General features: G+C 36.7%; 1 protein-coding gene across 1 annotated transcript in view; it reads right to left on the minus strand.

Moving 5' to 3' along the window:
• The window catches only part of CPE (carboxypeptidase E), a 55704-nt gene that overhangs the window by 18333 nt on the left and 19414 nt on the right, over positions 1–17957 (minus strand). Inside the window, exon 2 of the mRNA XM_031504723.2 lies at positions 1248–1444. Coding sequence (XP_031360583.1) covers positions 1248–1444 — 197 coding nt within the window. The remainder of the gene's footprint in view (positions 1–1247; positions 1445–17957) is intronic.

Raw genomic sequence — 17957 nt, forward strand, 5'->3', positions numbered from 1 at the left:
GCTTTGTTCACTGAAATGGTAGCCATGAGAATTTTTCAAAAATTATTTTTTTAAACTGATTCCCATAAATAAGTTTTGGATTTCATTAAGGAAATGCCTTCAGAATGCATAGTTTTCCCTAGCTTCTCTCTGTAAACTTTCAGTGTTCTTTAATGTAGGTTAAGTTTGGTTACTGGTTTTAATCTTGGGGTATACTGAATCTACTGTCACACTCTGTGTACAGGATCAAGAGATCCTAAATTAGAACAGCAGTACCAAATTGAATCTTATTATAAATCTTATTTAAATTTTAAGGCCACCATATAAAAGCAGGTGTACTTTGGCTAAGGAGCTAAAGTTTCAGGTAATATTATGAACCTCTACAGAAAGGGAGATTTCAAAGTAGCAAAATGCCACACCAATCTGAGAACAGCTTCTGCTTCACTGCCACGAGAGGGAGATGTACCACCGAATATAAAGAGTCTGTGCGTATTTTTAAAGACTTCATAAGAATCAGTTTAATAAAGACCTTAATAAGGTTTGACTTATTTAATCATAAACAGAGAACTTGATAACTTTCAACATTTCAATATTAATTTAAAACATAAATATACCTTGTAAGCAAGGAAATTATTATTTTTGTTTATAACAAAATACACACCAGAGTCTGTATAACAGGGTTAGTATTTGACTTCAATTTGCTAATTATGCATTAATATATTATATGTTTCTTGAATGAGTTATCACCCTAAAATGCATACTAAATTTTCTTGACTAATACCTTAATTAAAGTACTTCATGCATGAAATTAAGAATCAAAGTTATTAATATTAATAAGATGGCTCATAATGCCTGTTGTTTTGGGACCAAGCTCTGGTGAATGTGAATAACTTTTAAAGTGTATTTGCAGGGAATATCCTTAAAGAAAACAAACTTTCACTTTTCTAGAACTTTTGAAACATCATTTATTACCAGTTTAGGAAGTTGCGTCTTTAAGAAGCAATCAGTGAACTTCAATCAGTGAAAGAATATGCATGAAACATAAGCATAATTATATTTTAAATTCACATGAGAGAAGGTTACTTCATAAAATCCTCCTTGTTAAACATAACAAGCCTACTGTACTATTAGGAAATAGTATGGTTTTGTTGTTCCATTCAACAATTGCCCGCAGCAGTCCATGTACCAGTAAAACTGTAAGTTCAAGAGCCATTACGATAAAGATGACAGACACTGATAGCTATTCTTATACACACATCCTTACAAACCTGGGATGCTGCCTTCTCAAAGCCATCTGGGTTCAGAGATGGCATGATATGGATACGTGTGCTGTGGATCAAGTTGATAATAGTATCATTTCCTTTCTGGTATTCATTACACAAGTACTGCGCCAAGAAGATGAGTAACTCTCTTCCAACAGCTTCATTCCCATGCATATTCCCAACATATTTAAATTCTGGCTCTCCTGCAAGAAAAAGGAAGAGCTTGTCTTAGAACAACATATAAAAATCACCCATGGACCGGATCACACAGCACACCTGAGATGTGGGTATGACTATTACAACTGGGCATGGTATCCCCAGGAAGCTTCAAATCTCCTCCAGAAAATGGGGTTTAGGGCTTTTTCTAAACTCTGGCTTAACAAATGCTAATTAATATTCAGCTGTTTGCCAAAGGCAGAGCGAGAAGAACAGAGGACAACACAGTGTGCCAAAATGAATGCTAAGCACTGACATTAACATTACTACTGTTAAGATCTAATGCAGTTGATGCATCAATACCACAAAAGTGTGTCTCGATTACATAGCTTTAAAATATATAAACTGACATTAACAGAGCTTCCTATCTTAACTCTTCTCTCCAAGATTAGGTTAAGCTTATTCTACTACACACGCATTAAACTTCAATTCTTTCATGAAAGCAAAGGCAGTGAACAGCTGCAGATCACAGTGATCTGAAAAATCTTACTCAGCAGGTGTTTTGGATATTCAGCTCAGACTCTACAGGCCAAGTGCAACAGCCTAACTCATAAAATCAACAATTTCTATTTAACATTCTAATAAACAGAGTAAACTATATTCTTAAATATTCCATATATATAATTTATATTTAATGCATATGTGCATATTTAATGTAAATTTTATACATATTACATAATCACACAATACACATATTAAATGTGCAATATATATTCAATAGATATTCTCTACCGTATATTATATTTTTATACATTATAAAATGTATTAAAAATATATACTTTTTTTTCTATGTATAAAAACCCATCCAATATTCCCAAATGCTAAATAGTCTCATTCTTATGACCACAGACTTTAAAACTACACCAATATATGCCTTATGGAGCAGTGAAGGATTTGCCTTTTAAAAGACTACATTTTGGGCTCTCATTCCAGAGAGGTTTTAGTGTACATGTAAATAACTAAACAAGATCAAGAGGGATGTCCTGGAACTAAAATGCTATTTTCCATGCTGAAGCTCATTTTACTGTATGCTTTTCATTTTAGAATATAGTTCTGTTGTAACTGCTTTAATCAAACATTCTGTTAATTATAGGCTCTTGGTAGTCTCCAACTACACTTTGTGATAGCCTTTAACACTATTAAAGGGGAAAATTGAAGCCAGGAAAAATGTTACACAAACAAAACCTAAGTAATTGCTAATCAAGCATGCAGCCATATCTACTTACAATCCTTCAGTCTGTGCTTGTTAACCTTAATCCAATGATAAGATGCTAGCACATACAGTGCTATTAATACCATGGCTTCCTCTCCTTCCAGCTAAATTGGTTTTATAAATATGGATGCATCTCTGAAATGTTTTGCTAGACAGATTTAAAAGTTTCCTGATTTAAGTGTAACAGTTTCACTTTATCTGACAGACAGAATGCCATTACTGTGACTAAACCCCTCCATTTCCTCTTTTGGCATTGAGATCCTATTTACTGTTTCTTTCTATCTGCTAATACCAGGGAATGGAAGAGATTTAATCATCAAGAGTAATCAGACCACGCAATCAACCTGATCCCATGAAAACAGATGGATACTGTATAATGAAATACACAGCACTGCACATCACATGTACTCAGAATACTCATGCACATACACTGGCCTGCTACTTACAGGGAAAATGCTTCACAAGCTAACAGGAAAAATTGCTACTCCTGTAAATATGAACACAACTGCATTTTGCACCTGTGCTTTCCCTAGGACATACCTAAGGAAGCCTAAAGGAGAAATATTTTCTTCTGATTCCCAGACCTGTGCATCAATCCCCCACCTTTGTCACCCACTTGAATTTTACAGGCCTGGTTCAAAGGAGTGAAGAGAAACATATATTTCCCATAAGGTATTTCTTGGCCTTGCCCCCAGGCAATCATTAACAGTGTTTAGAAGGGACCATGGAAACAGTCACACAGGGTCCACAGTGAGCTAAGAGTACAGCTTTGTATCTTCAGTAGTAATGACCATCCCAAATAAATAAACCAAGAAGAGGTACCAAGTCACTGGAAATATAGAAAGTGTTTCCTATGAAAAGTGATTGAAGAGGTCAGCCCCATTTTCCTTAGGTCAAATATACCGATCGTTATGTCACGGAGGGCTTGATCAGGAGAACAATACTTCTCAACACCACAAACAAGGGAGTGATTTTCACTGAAAGGAAGTTTCTGGAGTGATAAAGAAAAATTACACAACTCATAACACAAAATATGAAACCAATTTTTAAAGAATCCTCTTAGCACTGAGGTATCTGCACAACTCCTAAGTTTTGCTAGCAAATCAAGAATTAAAGATTAGTTAAAGTATCTAAAAGCAAATGTAAAAAGAATGAAAAGATAATGAAAATATAACAGAAAGCTGAGTAACAACTCTTCTTCAAAATGTAAATTCTGTATTAATATTTTATCTCCCTTGGACATTTTCTTATCCCTATCTCTGAAACAAAGAAACCCATCTCCTATCCATCCTCTGGCTGCAGAGAACAAGGATGCTTAGTCCACACCTGTCCACACCTCTGTCAGCTCTCAGCCCTACCACTTTCTTAATTCTAGGCACAGCAACCAAAGGGATACTGGGTTTCTTCTTAATATAAGTACTGAATGTCATACTGTGTCCAAAAATCTTAGGAAAACTCATTCATGTCACCAGTGCAATGCAGCCAGCAATCCACGCGCCCTACTGCACCAGAAAGAACCACCTGCTGCTGCTCCTCCATTGCATGGGCTAACAGAGACCTCAAAAGCCAAGGGTACCAGCAATGAGGTCATTCAACCTTCACACTTCATGGTTTCCCTGATCGAGTCATTGAATATGTCCTGCCATGCCATCTCCACAAGTTCCAGCCTTCTCTGGAAAAAGGCCCAGCCCATGGAGAGAACAGCCTCTGGGTCACCTGTTGCCAGCACGCTACTTAGCTAGAGGAAGAGCTGTTCTTCCCATTAATCCTTCATGAGCCATTTAATGCAGACCTTAATCACCCTTTGTTAGGTTCCATAACTGCAATTGCCTCATAGAATTTTTAATTTTTTAAAATTTAAATATTCTGTGTCAATTTGATGAAGAACCTTTGAACAGTGTCTTCAAAACACTAGAAAAACGCCTCTTCCATTGCAGAACTGGAAGTACCTTTAAAGAAGAAAAAACTTGAAGAAATAATAACTGCCTTTTCTCATTTATTTGACCCCCACAGAAAAAAAGTAAGATTGTTTTCATGGATTCCCAGGGTCTAAGATAAAATAAACACAAAGGAACATTTACACTGTCTGAGTATTTAAAATTCTTCTTTCATGAATTTTATTAGTTTTCTGATTATATATCTTTACAAGCCATAGCCTGCCATTCACAGTAGTAAAAGTATGTCTTGCAAACCATGTATGGTATTTATAAATGTTTACATCTAATTTCAGCTCAGATACAGAGGTTTGTGATAAGGAATGAGTGAATTATAACATGAAAAATGAAATGCAGCAGTCAAGTTTGTAAATATCTTCATAATTCTGGTGAAACCTAAGCCATTTCATCATTATAGCTCTTCGAAGGCTTTTACATCCCTCTTAGACTATGTGTGGTACATTTATTTCAACCTGATGAACAATTGAGGCAAAAAGTACTTTAAAATGTCACGTTTTTCTGGTGCCTGGCAAACATTGCGAATGTCACCATTCACTTCTGCAGTTATTGTCAGCAAAGGTCTTCCACAGTTTTCTAGGAATAGCTTGTACATCATTAATGCTAGACAGGTCATCCAATTAACAGTGACTAACCACTGCCACTTTCAGGTCAGGCTGTATTCGTACAGTAAAGACAGTAATTTTCTAGACCATAGGGACAAAAAGTTTTCCACCTATTAATTATATATCCTACAAGTCAAGTCAACATCATGCCAGTAGCCATGGTCTAATGTCAAGCAGTTAGCCTCAAAATGTGCACTATTTCACTCATGAAACTGAAAGGCCATATGGGAGAAAAACAATTAAGTCCGGGAAGTTTAAGTGCTTAAAGAACTCTTTTGCAAACCAGCCTCAAATATCCTTTAAAATTTGAGTCCTTCTGCTGTCCTGTTTTTCTTATGGAAAAGCCAATATTTCTGAAATAAATTTAGTGTTTCTGATTACTTACAGTTGCTTGTCATTTTTTAATATGGCAACCAGCAAACTTCTCTTGTAGATAAATGGCAGACAAAAAACCTTGCTGCCAAGAAATTCATTCATTAAATGTTATTGAAGACTTTTTTACACTCCAAATTTTTATTAGCATTTCAAAGAGAAAAAAATTATCTGGAGATCAGCTACATGGAAAACCAAAGATTATAAAATGGCTTTTCCTTCAAATATGAAAAAAGCAAGTAAAGGAATAAATGAAGATGCAAGATAGAAAAGTGAACAAATTAGAAAATTTAGATTTCTAATACCCTGTAAAATAACTGTTTTGAACCTGTCTCATAACAGCATTTCAATGGAAATATTGATCTCCACAATTTGTGGAGAAAATGGCATTGAAAGACAGAGCCATAATGCAGTATTAGTTTCTAAATCACAGGGTAGGCCTTACATAAATTTAGGACAACATTTACTAAGATGGTAGCATCGGTCTAAACTTGCTGAACAAGAAACTACTGAAAGTTTCGCAGGTAGTTTACATGAAAGCAGAAGCAGGTCAACAGCCAACACCAAAGATTTTTTTAAAAACTGAGTATTTCTCTTTATTGCTACTATCTGCTGGAAAAAACACTGGAAGAAAACAAGATGAAAAGAAAATCAAGGATTTTTTGGCAATCTCTTGCTTTAGAAAACCTACATGTACTTTTAACAGCTATGATTTAAAATCAGTTTCAAGCTCTTTCTGGAAATTTTCATTATTACTTGAACACTACTGCTGAAAATCAAAGTTAACAATAAATTCTGAATTCTGTACAACAGATTAAACTCGGAGTGAAAGCTCACAAGCAGCAGCTGTTTCTGCTGGCATTGATGTAGAAATTAAGATGCAATCTCAATTCTACTGAGTACAAAGCCTCTGAGTTGGGCTTCAAACTAGGATCTTACGTGCCTTTGCATTGGAAATTAAATTCTCCAGACAGATTACCTCATGCCCAAGACAGCTATTTCCACCACAAAAGTCTGGATGACTCAGTGCTTTCTCCAGGTTTCCAACTTCCCACTCTTACCCTGGCAGCTACAGGAGTTGACACAGCCTCCCACAAAAAGTGGGCAAAGCATCTGCTCAGCTCCTGCAGTCCCCACCTACAGCTCTTTGCTGGCACATCCCTGTGATCTTTCCACAATATGCTGCACTTACACTGAAGCGTTGCACAATGTAGCACTGCATCCAGCATTTTGGGAAAAGCCCACCTGCTTTACCACAGAATACAACAATTTTTGCCTCCTAGATTGGTGTTACTGTGCACAAACTGATGGTTCTATTCAATACACGTGGTGATGATTTTTTGAATCATAACAAACCATTTGTAAAGCAAAACAAGTTTATTTAATCAAACACTTTTAACTTAGTAAGAAAAACTGAAATGTGATATGTAAAGGCCGCTCAAGTTCAAAGCAGATTTTAAAAATCATCAGAACTTTAGAAGCAACAAATAACCTTCTACATATACATCTGGATTAACCAACTTCGTTTTATGACAGATTGCATTTTTTTTTGCCCTAAGAAAACCAAATAGGACTTTGCATTTACAGAATCCCTTAATGTTACAACAGCAAGTACCATTAGGTCAGCACCGAGGATAAGGTTCCTAAGAAACCAAACATTAAATTGGTTTTCACCCCTACCAATCTGTGAACCACCCTTACCAGTCTGTGGCAGAGGATAAAACAAGGGATTTTTTGCCTACCAGTTTCTGCTCTCACTGCTAGGAAAAAACACGGACCAAAAATGTCCCCTGGCACTCTTTGTAAAGGACACTGGCACTACAAAGATGTCATGAGTAACTCTGTCTGCTGTGATGCTGGCTCTGGGATGTAATAGATTCATCTCTTCCACTGTGCTCAGTAGGAGAGGAGGATTTTCCATCTATAACAAGTGAATTTTCATTTCAAAAGCACTCACTGTATCCCTCAAGTTTTGGTTGGCAGATAGAGCAAAGATTTTTTTATTTTCAATCTATCAATTTATCATGGAAATAAACCAAGTTATGAGCAAGTTGACACATAATTTAGACATGCATTCATGATGGTTCCTCATCAAGTTCACTTTAACAAGCTTTCTCTCTTCAGCAAACTCCAGAATCAGCTTTTTCATTTCAGCTACAAAGGTACTTGCCAGTTATCAGAGCACTTCAAAAGGACCGAGCTCAAATATCTCATTCCTTTTGCATGTAACAACTATATGGGGAATTTCAAAGCTAAACTAGTTCAAATGCCTGCTGCCAGCAGGAGACACATTTGGGCTCTGCTTTTCCTCATTTTCATTCCATGAAGAGAAGAAATAAAAATCAGAAAAAAATCCACAGCGTTTATACCTAGATTCCAGGCTCTAGAGTCAAAGAACTGGGCAGGAATGCTGGGCAAATAATTGAAAAAAGTGAAGGTAAGGTCTCCTTTTTTACTGGATACAAACAAGGAAAAAGTCAATGAAAACACGCAAATAATTATTTTTCACTAAATTATACAGGCCAAATTAAACATTGTTACATAGGTTTAGATTATAAGAAATTATTTCTTGTGAGGGTGGGGAGGCACTGGCACAGGCTGCCCAGAGAAGCTGTGGATGGCCAATCCTTGGAAGTGCTCAAGGCCAGGCTGGATGGAGCTTTGAGCAACCTGTCTAGTGCAAGGATCCATGCCCACATCAGGGGAGCTGGAACCAGATGATCTTTAAGGCTCCTTCCAACCCAAACCATCCTGTGATTCCCTCTGCCATACGGGTGGCCAAAACCACAGAAGTGCAGCCAAGAGCTTGTGTGGCAGCAACTTTGAAGTTGGAAATGATGGACACTGGGATTTTCCCAGCAGTGCCAGAGCATACAGCAAGTTTGAAAAGAGCTGAGGCAGTAAAGTCAGGTCAAGGCTCCTCCTCTGTAGCATCATTCCCCAGAACTCGTTGCAAGGCCATTTTCCAGGAGGAAAGCAAGCTTGGGCAGCATCCAGGGCTGCACTGCCTTGGGCTGCACCAGCATGTGAGAGGGAAGCACAGAGGTCATCTTCACCCAGCAAAACTCCTTGCATTGCTCTCTCCATAGAGGAGAGTTATTTCAGACTGAAAAATACCACAATTTCTGTCACAAGGATGTTCTGTGTCCTTGCGAAATATATTTTCTCTGCTTAAGAGAAATAACTAGTGCTAAGCCTCCAGACTTGCTTCCTGGATTTCCAAGGAGCCTTCCTGAGGTATCACAGTGGCACTCCACCAAGGCTCCTGGTCCTGGACGTTCCTTCTTAAGTGGTAACTGGAGCATTCTTTTATTTCACTGCTATTTTGTCACAATCTGACACTGTGTGAAAAAACCTGTGAGCTGCAGATCTGTGATTCAGGCAGATGATGCTGAAATGCATTGGTCATTCCTAACAGAGGGAAAGGGATAAAATTTCCTCAAAAATTTAGACCCTGCAACAAGTCCCTTGTGTAGACAGCATGCTACAGAATAATAGCTCATTTTGCACTGGCATATTTATTCAGTTTCCCTTGCTTAGATAGACCTGAATATTTACTGATCTTCCCTTCGTCAATTATTGGCCATGGAAGTTACAGAAACTGTTATAAAGTGACTTTTATTAAAATGACAGAAGGACAAAGGAAAAGTGCAGAAGTTAATTATGCTGTTAATTTGCTCCCATGTGGGAAAAAATATGAAAAACTGACTTGTCATTGACTAACAGGGACACCATTTACAACCAACCTGATTTATGTCAATATTCTAAGAAACCAATAGATACCCAGGTAGCTTCTTTTAGTTATAAAAATTTTTTTATTATCATGCTTTTTATATAAAATTTTAACAGAGTTAAAATATATTTATACCAATTTTTAACAGAGTTCTGTCATTTCAAATGCTGGGGGGGTGCATTGTAGCCTTAAAAACCTGTCAAACTGTGAAACCCTGATGGGAACTTGCCTGATTTAAGCAGCTAATGCTCTCTCAAATTTCTGTATTTAAGGTATGAAGCTTAAGTGACAACCAGCAGTAAATCCCAACTGTACTTGTGCTTCAGACAGCAGTGGTTTAATCACGTCAGTATAAAGCAGAAGAAAATAAAGGTTAAATGGGCAGAGAGTTATCAACACTGGTAGAGCAACACTACATATTGCAATATTGGCTCCAAAAACTTTCAATGCTATGTAAAAAGTTTAAATAAAAATTAGCATTGTACCTTAACAATTTATTTATAGTCCGTCAGTAGAAATGCAGACCTGCATGCTTGGAGGAGGTATCTGTTCATACTCACACATGTTTGAAATAGACACCCTTTAGAAAAACCCTCATCATCTTACACAATAAAAAAGCAAAGAAGTGATTATTACTCCTAGCAAGGTAGTGTAATAGTTTAAGGAGAGCAAGCTAAAGTGGTGCAGTGACTAATAAAATCAACCTTCATGCGTAAGAGGAAGAAGTGAATCATACAATAGATTTATGACTCAATAGTAATGATGGAGATAACTGAACCAGACAAATCCTTTGTCTCCACAGCAGATGTGAGTGAATCCAGAAGGCTTGCAGGAGATGCTTTGCCTTTTAATAAGGGAGTTCCAGACAAAAGAATCTCATATGGACATTGACCCTGACACTGCAAAGCACAGTACAGCTGTATAGCTGAGACACAGAACAGTCTTCATAAGATAGAAATGGTTAACAAAAAAATCTGTAATGGCTTTTAGGTCTGCTCAGACACACACTGCACTGTCCTAAAACCAGGTATTTTTCCTCATATAGGGAACCAACACAATGTTTTTTATTTTCTCAGTTTTCGTCAGAGCTTCCACTGGGTTTTTCCTCCAAAAAGTAGTAAGATATTTCTGCATTTACCTTTACAATATGCATTGTGCACTTGGCCTCAATCAAGAACAACAGAAATTGCAATCCTGACCTTGAAGACCACTCTGTAAATGCAGAAAGTCAACCAGCAGCTGAGCAACCACCTATTTCATAATGAACCCTATGTATGGCAATAGAGCTCTGTGAAATTTGGTATAAAATGAACCTAGCTAGGGTTTTTTTAATTGCATACAGAAAGGCTACTTCAAAGTAACAAGGCACATTCCTCACAAAAGGGCAAATAAGAACCATGTTCTACCATTATGCCCACTATGCCTCCAATATGCCAAGGACACTAAAGGGCAACGACCAGCAGGGTCAGTAACCAAGGAGTAATTCCTAGCACTGTCTAATTACTGTTTCCACTGAGCAATACAAAGCAGCTACAGAAAATCCATCTTTTGTGGTCCCTTTCATCTTACTTGAAACTTCCTTTCTCTTTTATATTACTAGCAGTACATCAGAGGAGCTCTTTTCTGACAATGCAGAGGAAACATCATGTTAGTGAAAAAAGTACATCTTATCCAAGGACAATTTTGTCCACTAATAAAAGTCCAAGGGCTTTTGTTACTTTTGTGAGTGGTATCTGACATCATTTTGAGCATTTTCACCACAATTCTTGTGTAGTCACTTATAATTTTTTAGTAAGTGTAATAAAATATTGGGAGGTGAGATTTTGCACACCTCTGAAATTCAGACCAATATTAAAGCACTGAAACCAGGAGGAAAACAATGAGCTACCTCTCAGATTTATTGCGTTTTATTTCAGTTTTATGCAGGTGTAGAAAGCTGGCACAGTATAGCAAAGAGGTATAATTAAATCTGGCATGTTTAAAAGCTGGATTCATACATTTTGTACCTTTATTCAAAATATTCTGAGATTTGTGAAATGAGTTTTCTCACACATACTGCCATTATTCATGGCACAGAGTTAGCCATAAAGTATCCAATTAGCCAGCCCACAGAAGAGAGCATAATAGAGTCAAAAAGCATCTCTTGAGAACCCCTGCAGCAATATCCTCACTTGAGGCATTTGGGGCACTTTGAGAAGGAAGACTTCTCTAAATGAAGAAAAAAGGGAACCTAGGAAATAATAATGCCAATCAAATAGGAAGATTATGTGGTGCCTGACCCAAAACACATCTATCAAGCTCTTAATTCAAGAACAGTAATAACAAAGAGAGGAACAGTACTGAGTAGTGTGGCTTCAAAACCTTTTCTAGCTATAGAAGCACTTCTCTACCTTTGTGTTTGTATGTGGATACATACATATCATAAAAAGGCAGGAACATCCCTCACGGAGAGACTCAAGCAACAAGGAGGTCACCCCCAGGTCACAAAAAATATTTTCATGTTTCTTTTGCTAACAACATCTTTGATCTAAAGCACACTTCTATTTTTAACTAAAGAAATTGCATTTACAGATACTCAAAATCATATGAAAAGACAGATTTGGCACAGTTCACAAACAAAATCAAAACCACATGATTACAAGACAGAGAAAAACCCTTTTGGGAAGTGACCTAGTATTCCCTGTTTTTATTAACCCTGTTACACCTTATGATTCAGTAGTTCATTCTTACTTAATTAAACAGTCTGAAATAAAATATTTTTAATGAAATTATTATATTTTTGTGCTAAAAGACAAAGTTGTTTGTATTGTTTAATAAAATATTTGCTTTCCAGTATTTGACACATTTTCTACTTTTTTTAGATGCACGTCACCTTTTCTTTCAACCTGGTCTTAACTTCTATGATCACAGTGTGATGACTGCCAAAAGCATGCTTCAGGATATTTTTTCCAGCTAAACCATAAAGAAAAAATAAATAGTTACAAAATGTAACTAATCTAAAAAAGTGTGTTCAGATTTTAGGAACACAGAATCAGGAAGGCAAAGGGACTACAGATTACCACACTGAATACTAGAAACCAAACCTAATAAAAGGCAACAAATATGGCAAAGAGCAGCCAACACACAAAACTCACCAAGACAACTCCTAACCCTACATGAAGGAACTATACTTTTCTCCCCAAACAACCCAGTGATATTTGACCTGATTTTAACCATAGAACCATTCTTCTTCTATATGTATACAACAAGGACATTTCCTCTGTTACCTGTAGCAAAAACTACTACTGAAATTGCAGTGAGAGCTCAGTTTTATCTTGTTTTTCTTTATGCAGGACTTGAACCATTAAACATATACATACCTGCAGCATATTAGCACTGGAGGAGTTCATCTGGAATGTCAAGTCAAGAATACACTCAGGAGTATGACAGAAAAAGGCATTACAGATTCAAGCAAAAACAACTTTGAGAAAAGATTTTCCACTGACTCCTGTAAATTCTCAATCAAGTTGTTATTTCTGAAAAGTTCCTCTCTGGATGCAGTTTTTCTATCCACATTTGGTTTCTATCCACATTTAACAATTTTTTTTTTAAGCAAAAGCTTTTCACCTATTTATAAGTCATCTGAGGGTAAAAAAATATAGGCTCTATTCAACAACTCTTATTTTCAAAGACATTTTCTTTCCAGCTGTGTACCTATAAAAATTAAATTTTTATGCTAGAATTCTCCAGGCGGCTTGCTTTCACTGAAACCTGCTCTTCAAATTAGGTATGAACCAAAGGATTATACAAAGTTTGATAACACCATGTTGAAGATGAGATTTAGAATCCTGACACTACTTGATGAAATACTAGAAAAAGTGTGCAGATGGGCACATAGGTGTAGTGGGGAGTCAATGTCTAACTGCCTGATTTTGCTTAAAAAGGAAGACAGAATGTAAAATCACATCTATGTTACACTATTGCTATGCTAAGACAACTATTTCAAATTCTCCCCTGTTAGAGAATTCCCTTTTTTTACAGAGGGAAACCAATCATTCCAGGATTCCAGGATAAGCTTTTTGTCCCCCACTGGGCTGAGTAGTCTCGTACTGTAACCCCATGAAAGTGACAAACTCAAAACCAAGGTCTGCTCATAAAAGATTTCACACTGGGAACAATGCTGTTATCACATCTTACACTATTCAGGAGGCCCCATTAGATCTAAATAATGAACTCAACATGTCAAAGGAAGCAGGATATGAGGGCAAACCTAAGTAAAAAAAAAAAAAATAAAATAAAAAGAAAGAAAAAAGAAGTAGTCCAGGAGATAATAGATAATTTCAGGAACTGTGAGTTTCCTGACTAGGAAATGTTGTTTTTTTCATGGCTTCATAACTTACAAAGTACCAGGCTGAAAGATAACACTGTAACATAGGAAGCCAGACTCTATCAGACTTTCTGACCTATGCATTATACACATCTGCTATGGGCATCTTTGGCTTACAGCTTTTTCAAAGAAGCAAAAATAGTGCAACCATTATTTTTTTCCCCAGAAAAATAAAGGTTCATATTTAAGATTGCTTGTTAAAGCAAAGTTGCTTAACTCCAATTAAGAAATACCAAAATTCACTTTACTATACTGATCACTAAACAACAGACGTTAAAAAAAAAAAAAAAGCCTTCCAAAACTACACACCTAAAACCCAACATATCAGTGAGAGCTGATAGTCCCTCCTTGCCAACATGCAACATCCCATTATAAGGGTCAGTCACAGTGCCACTGCTGAGCAATGAATGGACCTGCTCTGGGAGCATCTGCTACGTAAGCAAAAAAAAAAAAAAAAAAAGAAAAAAAAAAAGAAAAGAAAAGAAAGAAAGAGAGAATAAAACCATATGGCCAGAACAGGGCAGGCCATGGTCTTACCACAGACCTCATTAACCGCTTTTCCTCCCTTGCCTTTAAGAACTGCTGTGAAAAAAATAAGTATCAAGGAAAGATCTGAGGAAAGATATCAGTCATGGCCTCTGACACTGCCATGGGGAATTGGTTTGCTACCTGTCACAAGAGCAAGAACAAGAAAGGTGGTTTGAAAATTTGCTCAGTGGACAACAGAAGCAATCATTAACAGATCACAAGTACAAATAAATATTTTAACACTAAGGCTTTAACATCTAGTAATTGTATTACCTTACACTGAGGTTTTAACATCTACTAATATTTTGTCTGTTAATGTTTCAACAGCAACAAAATCAAGTACTAATCCTAAATTATACTCCAAGCCTCTGGACTCAGAGAAACCTCCAAAACAGGCAGAAGAAGCAATATTCAGCTCAATTAGAACACTGAATATGAGTGCATTTTTTGTAAGAAACACTTCAAAATAAAGAAATAGACACAATGGTGTAAGAAAAGGACTGAGCAAAATGAAATCACTTCACTGAACTGTTAGTATGAAAGCAAGTGAATAATGGCAGAGAAAAAAAATACATAGCACTCACTTCTCATTACACTGAATTTTTTCTTGAGTATATTGATAATATGGTTCCACTCAAAAAAAAAAAAAAATAATTAAGAGCCTTATGATATTTTTGAAAGTCTGGGCAGCAGTACTGCAGAACTTTTTCTCCATGGATTTTTGCTACTGAAATATCCTAACAGACGTAATTCTGTTATCACATCAATGCATACAAGGGAAAGCAGGATGACATGTGATGTTCAGCTGCTATTTGCTTATCATTTGGCTTTATAGCTAAATGCCTCTATTTACATGAAAGAAGGAAATGTCCCATCTTATGGTTTTATTTTAGGTTTGCTGAATTGGGATTACAGTCACACAAATACACCTACAAATGAGAACACATGTTTTGTGAAAATTATATCACAACTGGTGAACATACAATTTTTCAGGCAAATTACACAAAACTAGAGAAGCATTTTTATTGTGCCCTTCCTGTAAATCCCTTGAATGTCATAAATCAACAGACAAGGGTGAAAGACAGCTATTTTTTTAACCAGTTAAGTGAGAAAGATAATGTCTGTATGGAAATTCTGTCTCCTCCTCCTGCCAGAAGATTTTGCTCTGAAGTAGAGCTAGACAAAATTGTGGGTTATTTTGTTTTTTTTTTCCCCACAAGTGAATGCTGTAAGATTCTGCAAGTATCCTGGAGAGCCAGCATCCAAGCACGTGCCAAAGGCTATGGTCCATGACACAATAATTTTATTTTTAAAGTGAATCTAGAAGTTAAATTCATCAGTAAGAGAATAAATGTTGATATTCAAATGTATTGTGACAGTTCAGATTCTCACCTTTATTGATACGGAGATTAGAGTGTGATGGCTCCTCTGTGAGCATGCAAACTCAAGAAGTACTTCTGGCTTTTGCGAAGGGCTCAAAACATTAATTCATAAAAACACAACACTCTACAGAATACAGACATATTTTATCACTTCTGAGATTTGACAAAACAATATCAAACCACATTATTCCAAATCCTGTGCTGAATTGCCAACCAATTGAGGGATTATTGTCTGAAGTGATCATTCTACAGTATTACACTGAAACAAGTTACTGGTGAGCAGAAAAGTAGCCTGAAGTAAGTTTTTAAGTGAGTAAGTTTGAAGAACTGGCATAAAGATCACCACACCAATTCATAACATGATCTACTTATTCTAACAGTATTCACATTTTAGTAAAAGGTTAAAACTCAGATGTTTGAAAGTGCAAAATCTCAAATGTGTAAGAACATACAAAAGAAACAAGTGTTAAGATCAGGATAAGTAAGACTTTCTGGGTTTTATTGTTTCTTTTTTTCCATTACATGTGGTCCTAGCTATATTATTTCACACAGAAAGAGAACTTCGTTCTTTAAAATTATTCTATGCTGGACTTTTTGTTATTGTTTAGTTTGGTGGGTTTACTCATTCAGTTTTGTGGAATGGGATTACTCTCTCTCCTAGATTTGCCTGTGATTAGTTATAAAGGAGTAACAGATGTAAACAGATGTAAACAGATGGGAACAGCCAAGTATGGGTGGCAGCAAACCACAGAAGCAACCCAGTAATTGTTCTAATGAGCACCACGTAAAACAGATGTGCATTCCATGAATAATGCACTCTGAAGTTACACTGCTTTCAGTGACACCGTGCATGTCAGAGGTCTAGAAAGACATGACAGATCCCCCTCAGAGCACATTTTCTGTTAGATGCATTTTTTCTGTCAAATATTGGAAAATGAGATTTTACTTTGGCAGTATTCTCTGCCTAGAGATACTGGATACTGAACCCGACACATTTTGCTGGCACAAATTCCTAGTGCTACATTTTTCTTACAGAAACTTTGATGTAGATAATTTCAAAGCATTAATCTGGAAGTAGAATCCTGGATAGCAGACCAAGTTAAACCCCAATTCTTTCTAAGTTCAAGACTTTCCACTGGATCTGTACATTGCAAAAATTATCCAAAAAGCAATAAATCAAGCCAAAAGCATCCAATCAATGTTTATATATAGTAGCGCTATAAATCCTACTTTACATCACAGTGGACAAAAAATTAATTTCTCATCATTCAGGCTTGAAAAGGGGATAGAAAAACACACTTTTTTTCCCTTTAAAATTTTTAAGGCTACGGCATTGTAATTATTTTCATAAACCTATATCCTGTATATAAGGTATAGCATTAAGACAATGTCTTTTTTCCAAGAACTTATCTTCATTCAGAAACACTTGTGTATTTTTAATTTACCTTACCATTTACAGAATGCTAGAAATGGGAGACAGAGAGGCTTATTAAAACTACATACTCAGATGAGAAGCTTTATTTTAAAAAATAAACACTTAATACATGCTAAGATTTCCTCTGGAAATGACTGTGGAAATAGAAATGATGCTGTTCTCCTTAAGCACTTACACATCCTTCATTCTAGGGAACAGGAGGCCAGGATTTCCTGAGGTTAAAATACAATACAGAAGATAGTCTTGACTTTTTCCACCAAATCAAAATATTTCAAAAGTTTTTGTGGATTTTAGGGTGAGTTAAGAGCTAAGCTGCTCTAAGAGGCCAAACAATAAAGGCAATTATAGAGAATACAAGACCAGTGTAAGCTACCTTAAGCAGACAATAAGATGAAATATGAAATTACATACCATTTCAGCCTCTGAAAGGAACAAGCTCAGTTCCACTGCAAGGCTTGTAAGTGAACAAAGGCAGCAGTCTCACAGCATTGCAGTGACTGGAAAACAGCACTTGGAAATTCAGTCACTTGCCCAGAAGGCTATTCCATGATTCAAGGTAATGTTTTTGAGAATAGCAGAGAAATGCTTTGAAGAAATTGGAGGTCCTCTATATAAAGGGTGAGGGAGAAGAAAGAGAGAAGACAACAGGGAAAAGGTGCAAACCTGGCAGCCTGAGCTCAAACAGTGCTACTCCCTGAAGCCTGAGGAACAGAGGTGCCAGATGTGGAGCTCCCAGCCCACGGCAGTGCCTCAGTGCTGCACGGGCCCGGGGATGGAACACAGACCAGCCCCCCAGGTGCTGGGCTCACATCAGCAGCATGGGACACCTGGATGTTCCCATGGCAAGCAGCTTTTCTTCTTCATTCATTCATCCTGCCAGACCAAGAGCCCAGACCAACCACCCACACATCCTG

This window comes from Lonchura striata, chromosome 4 (assembly GCF_046129695.1).
Source record: "Lonchura striata isolate bLonStr1 chromosome 4, bLonStr1.mat, whole genome shotgun sequence".
Classification (NCBI taxonomy): Eukaryota; Metazoa; Chordata; class Aves; order Passeriformes; family Estrildidae; genus Lonchura; species Lonchura striata.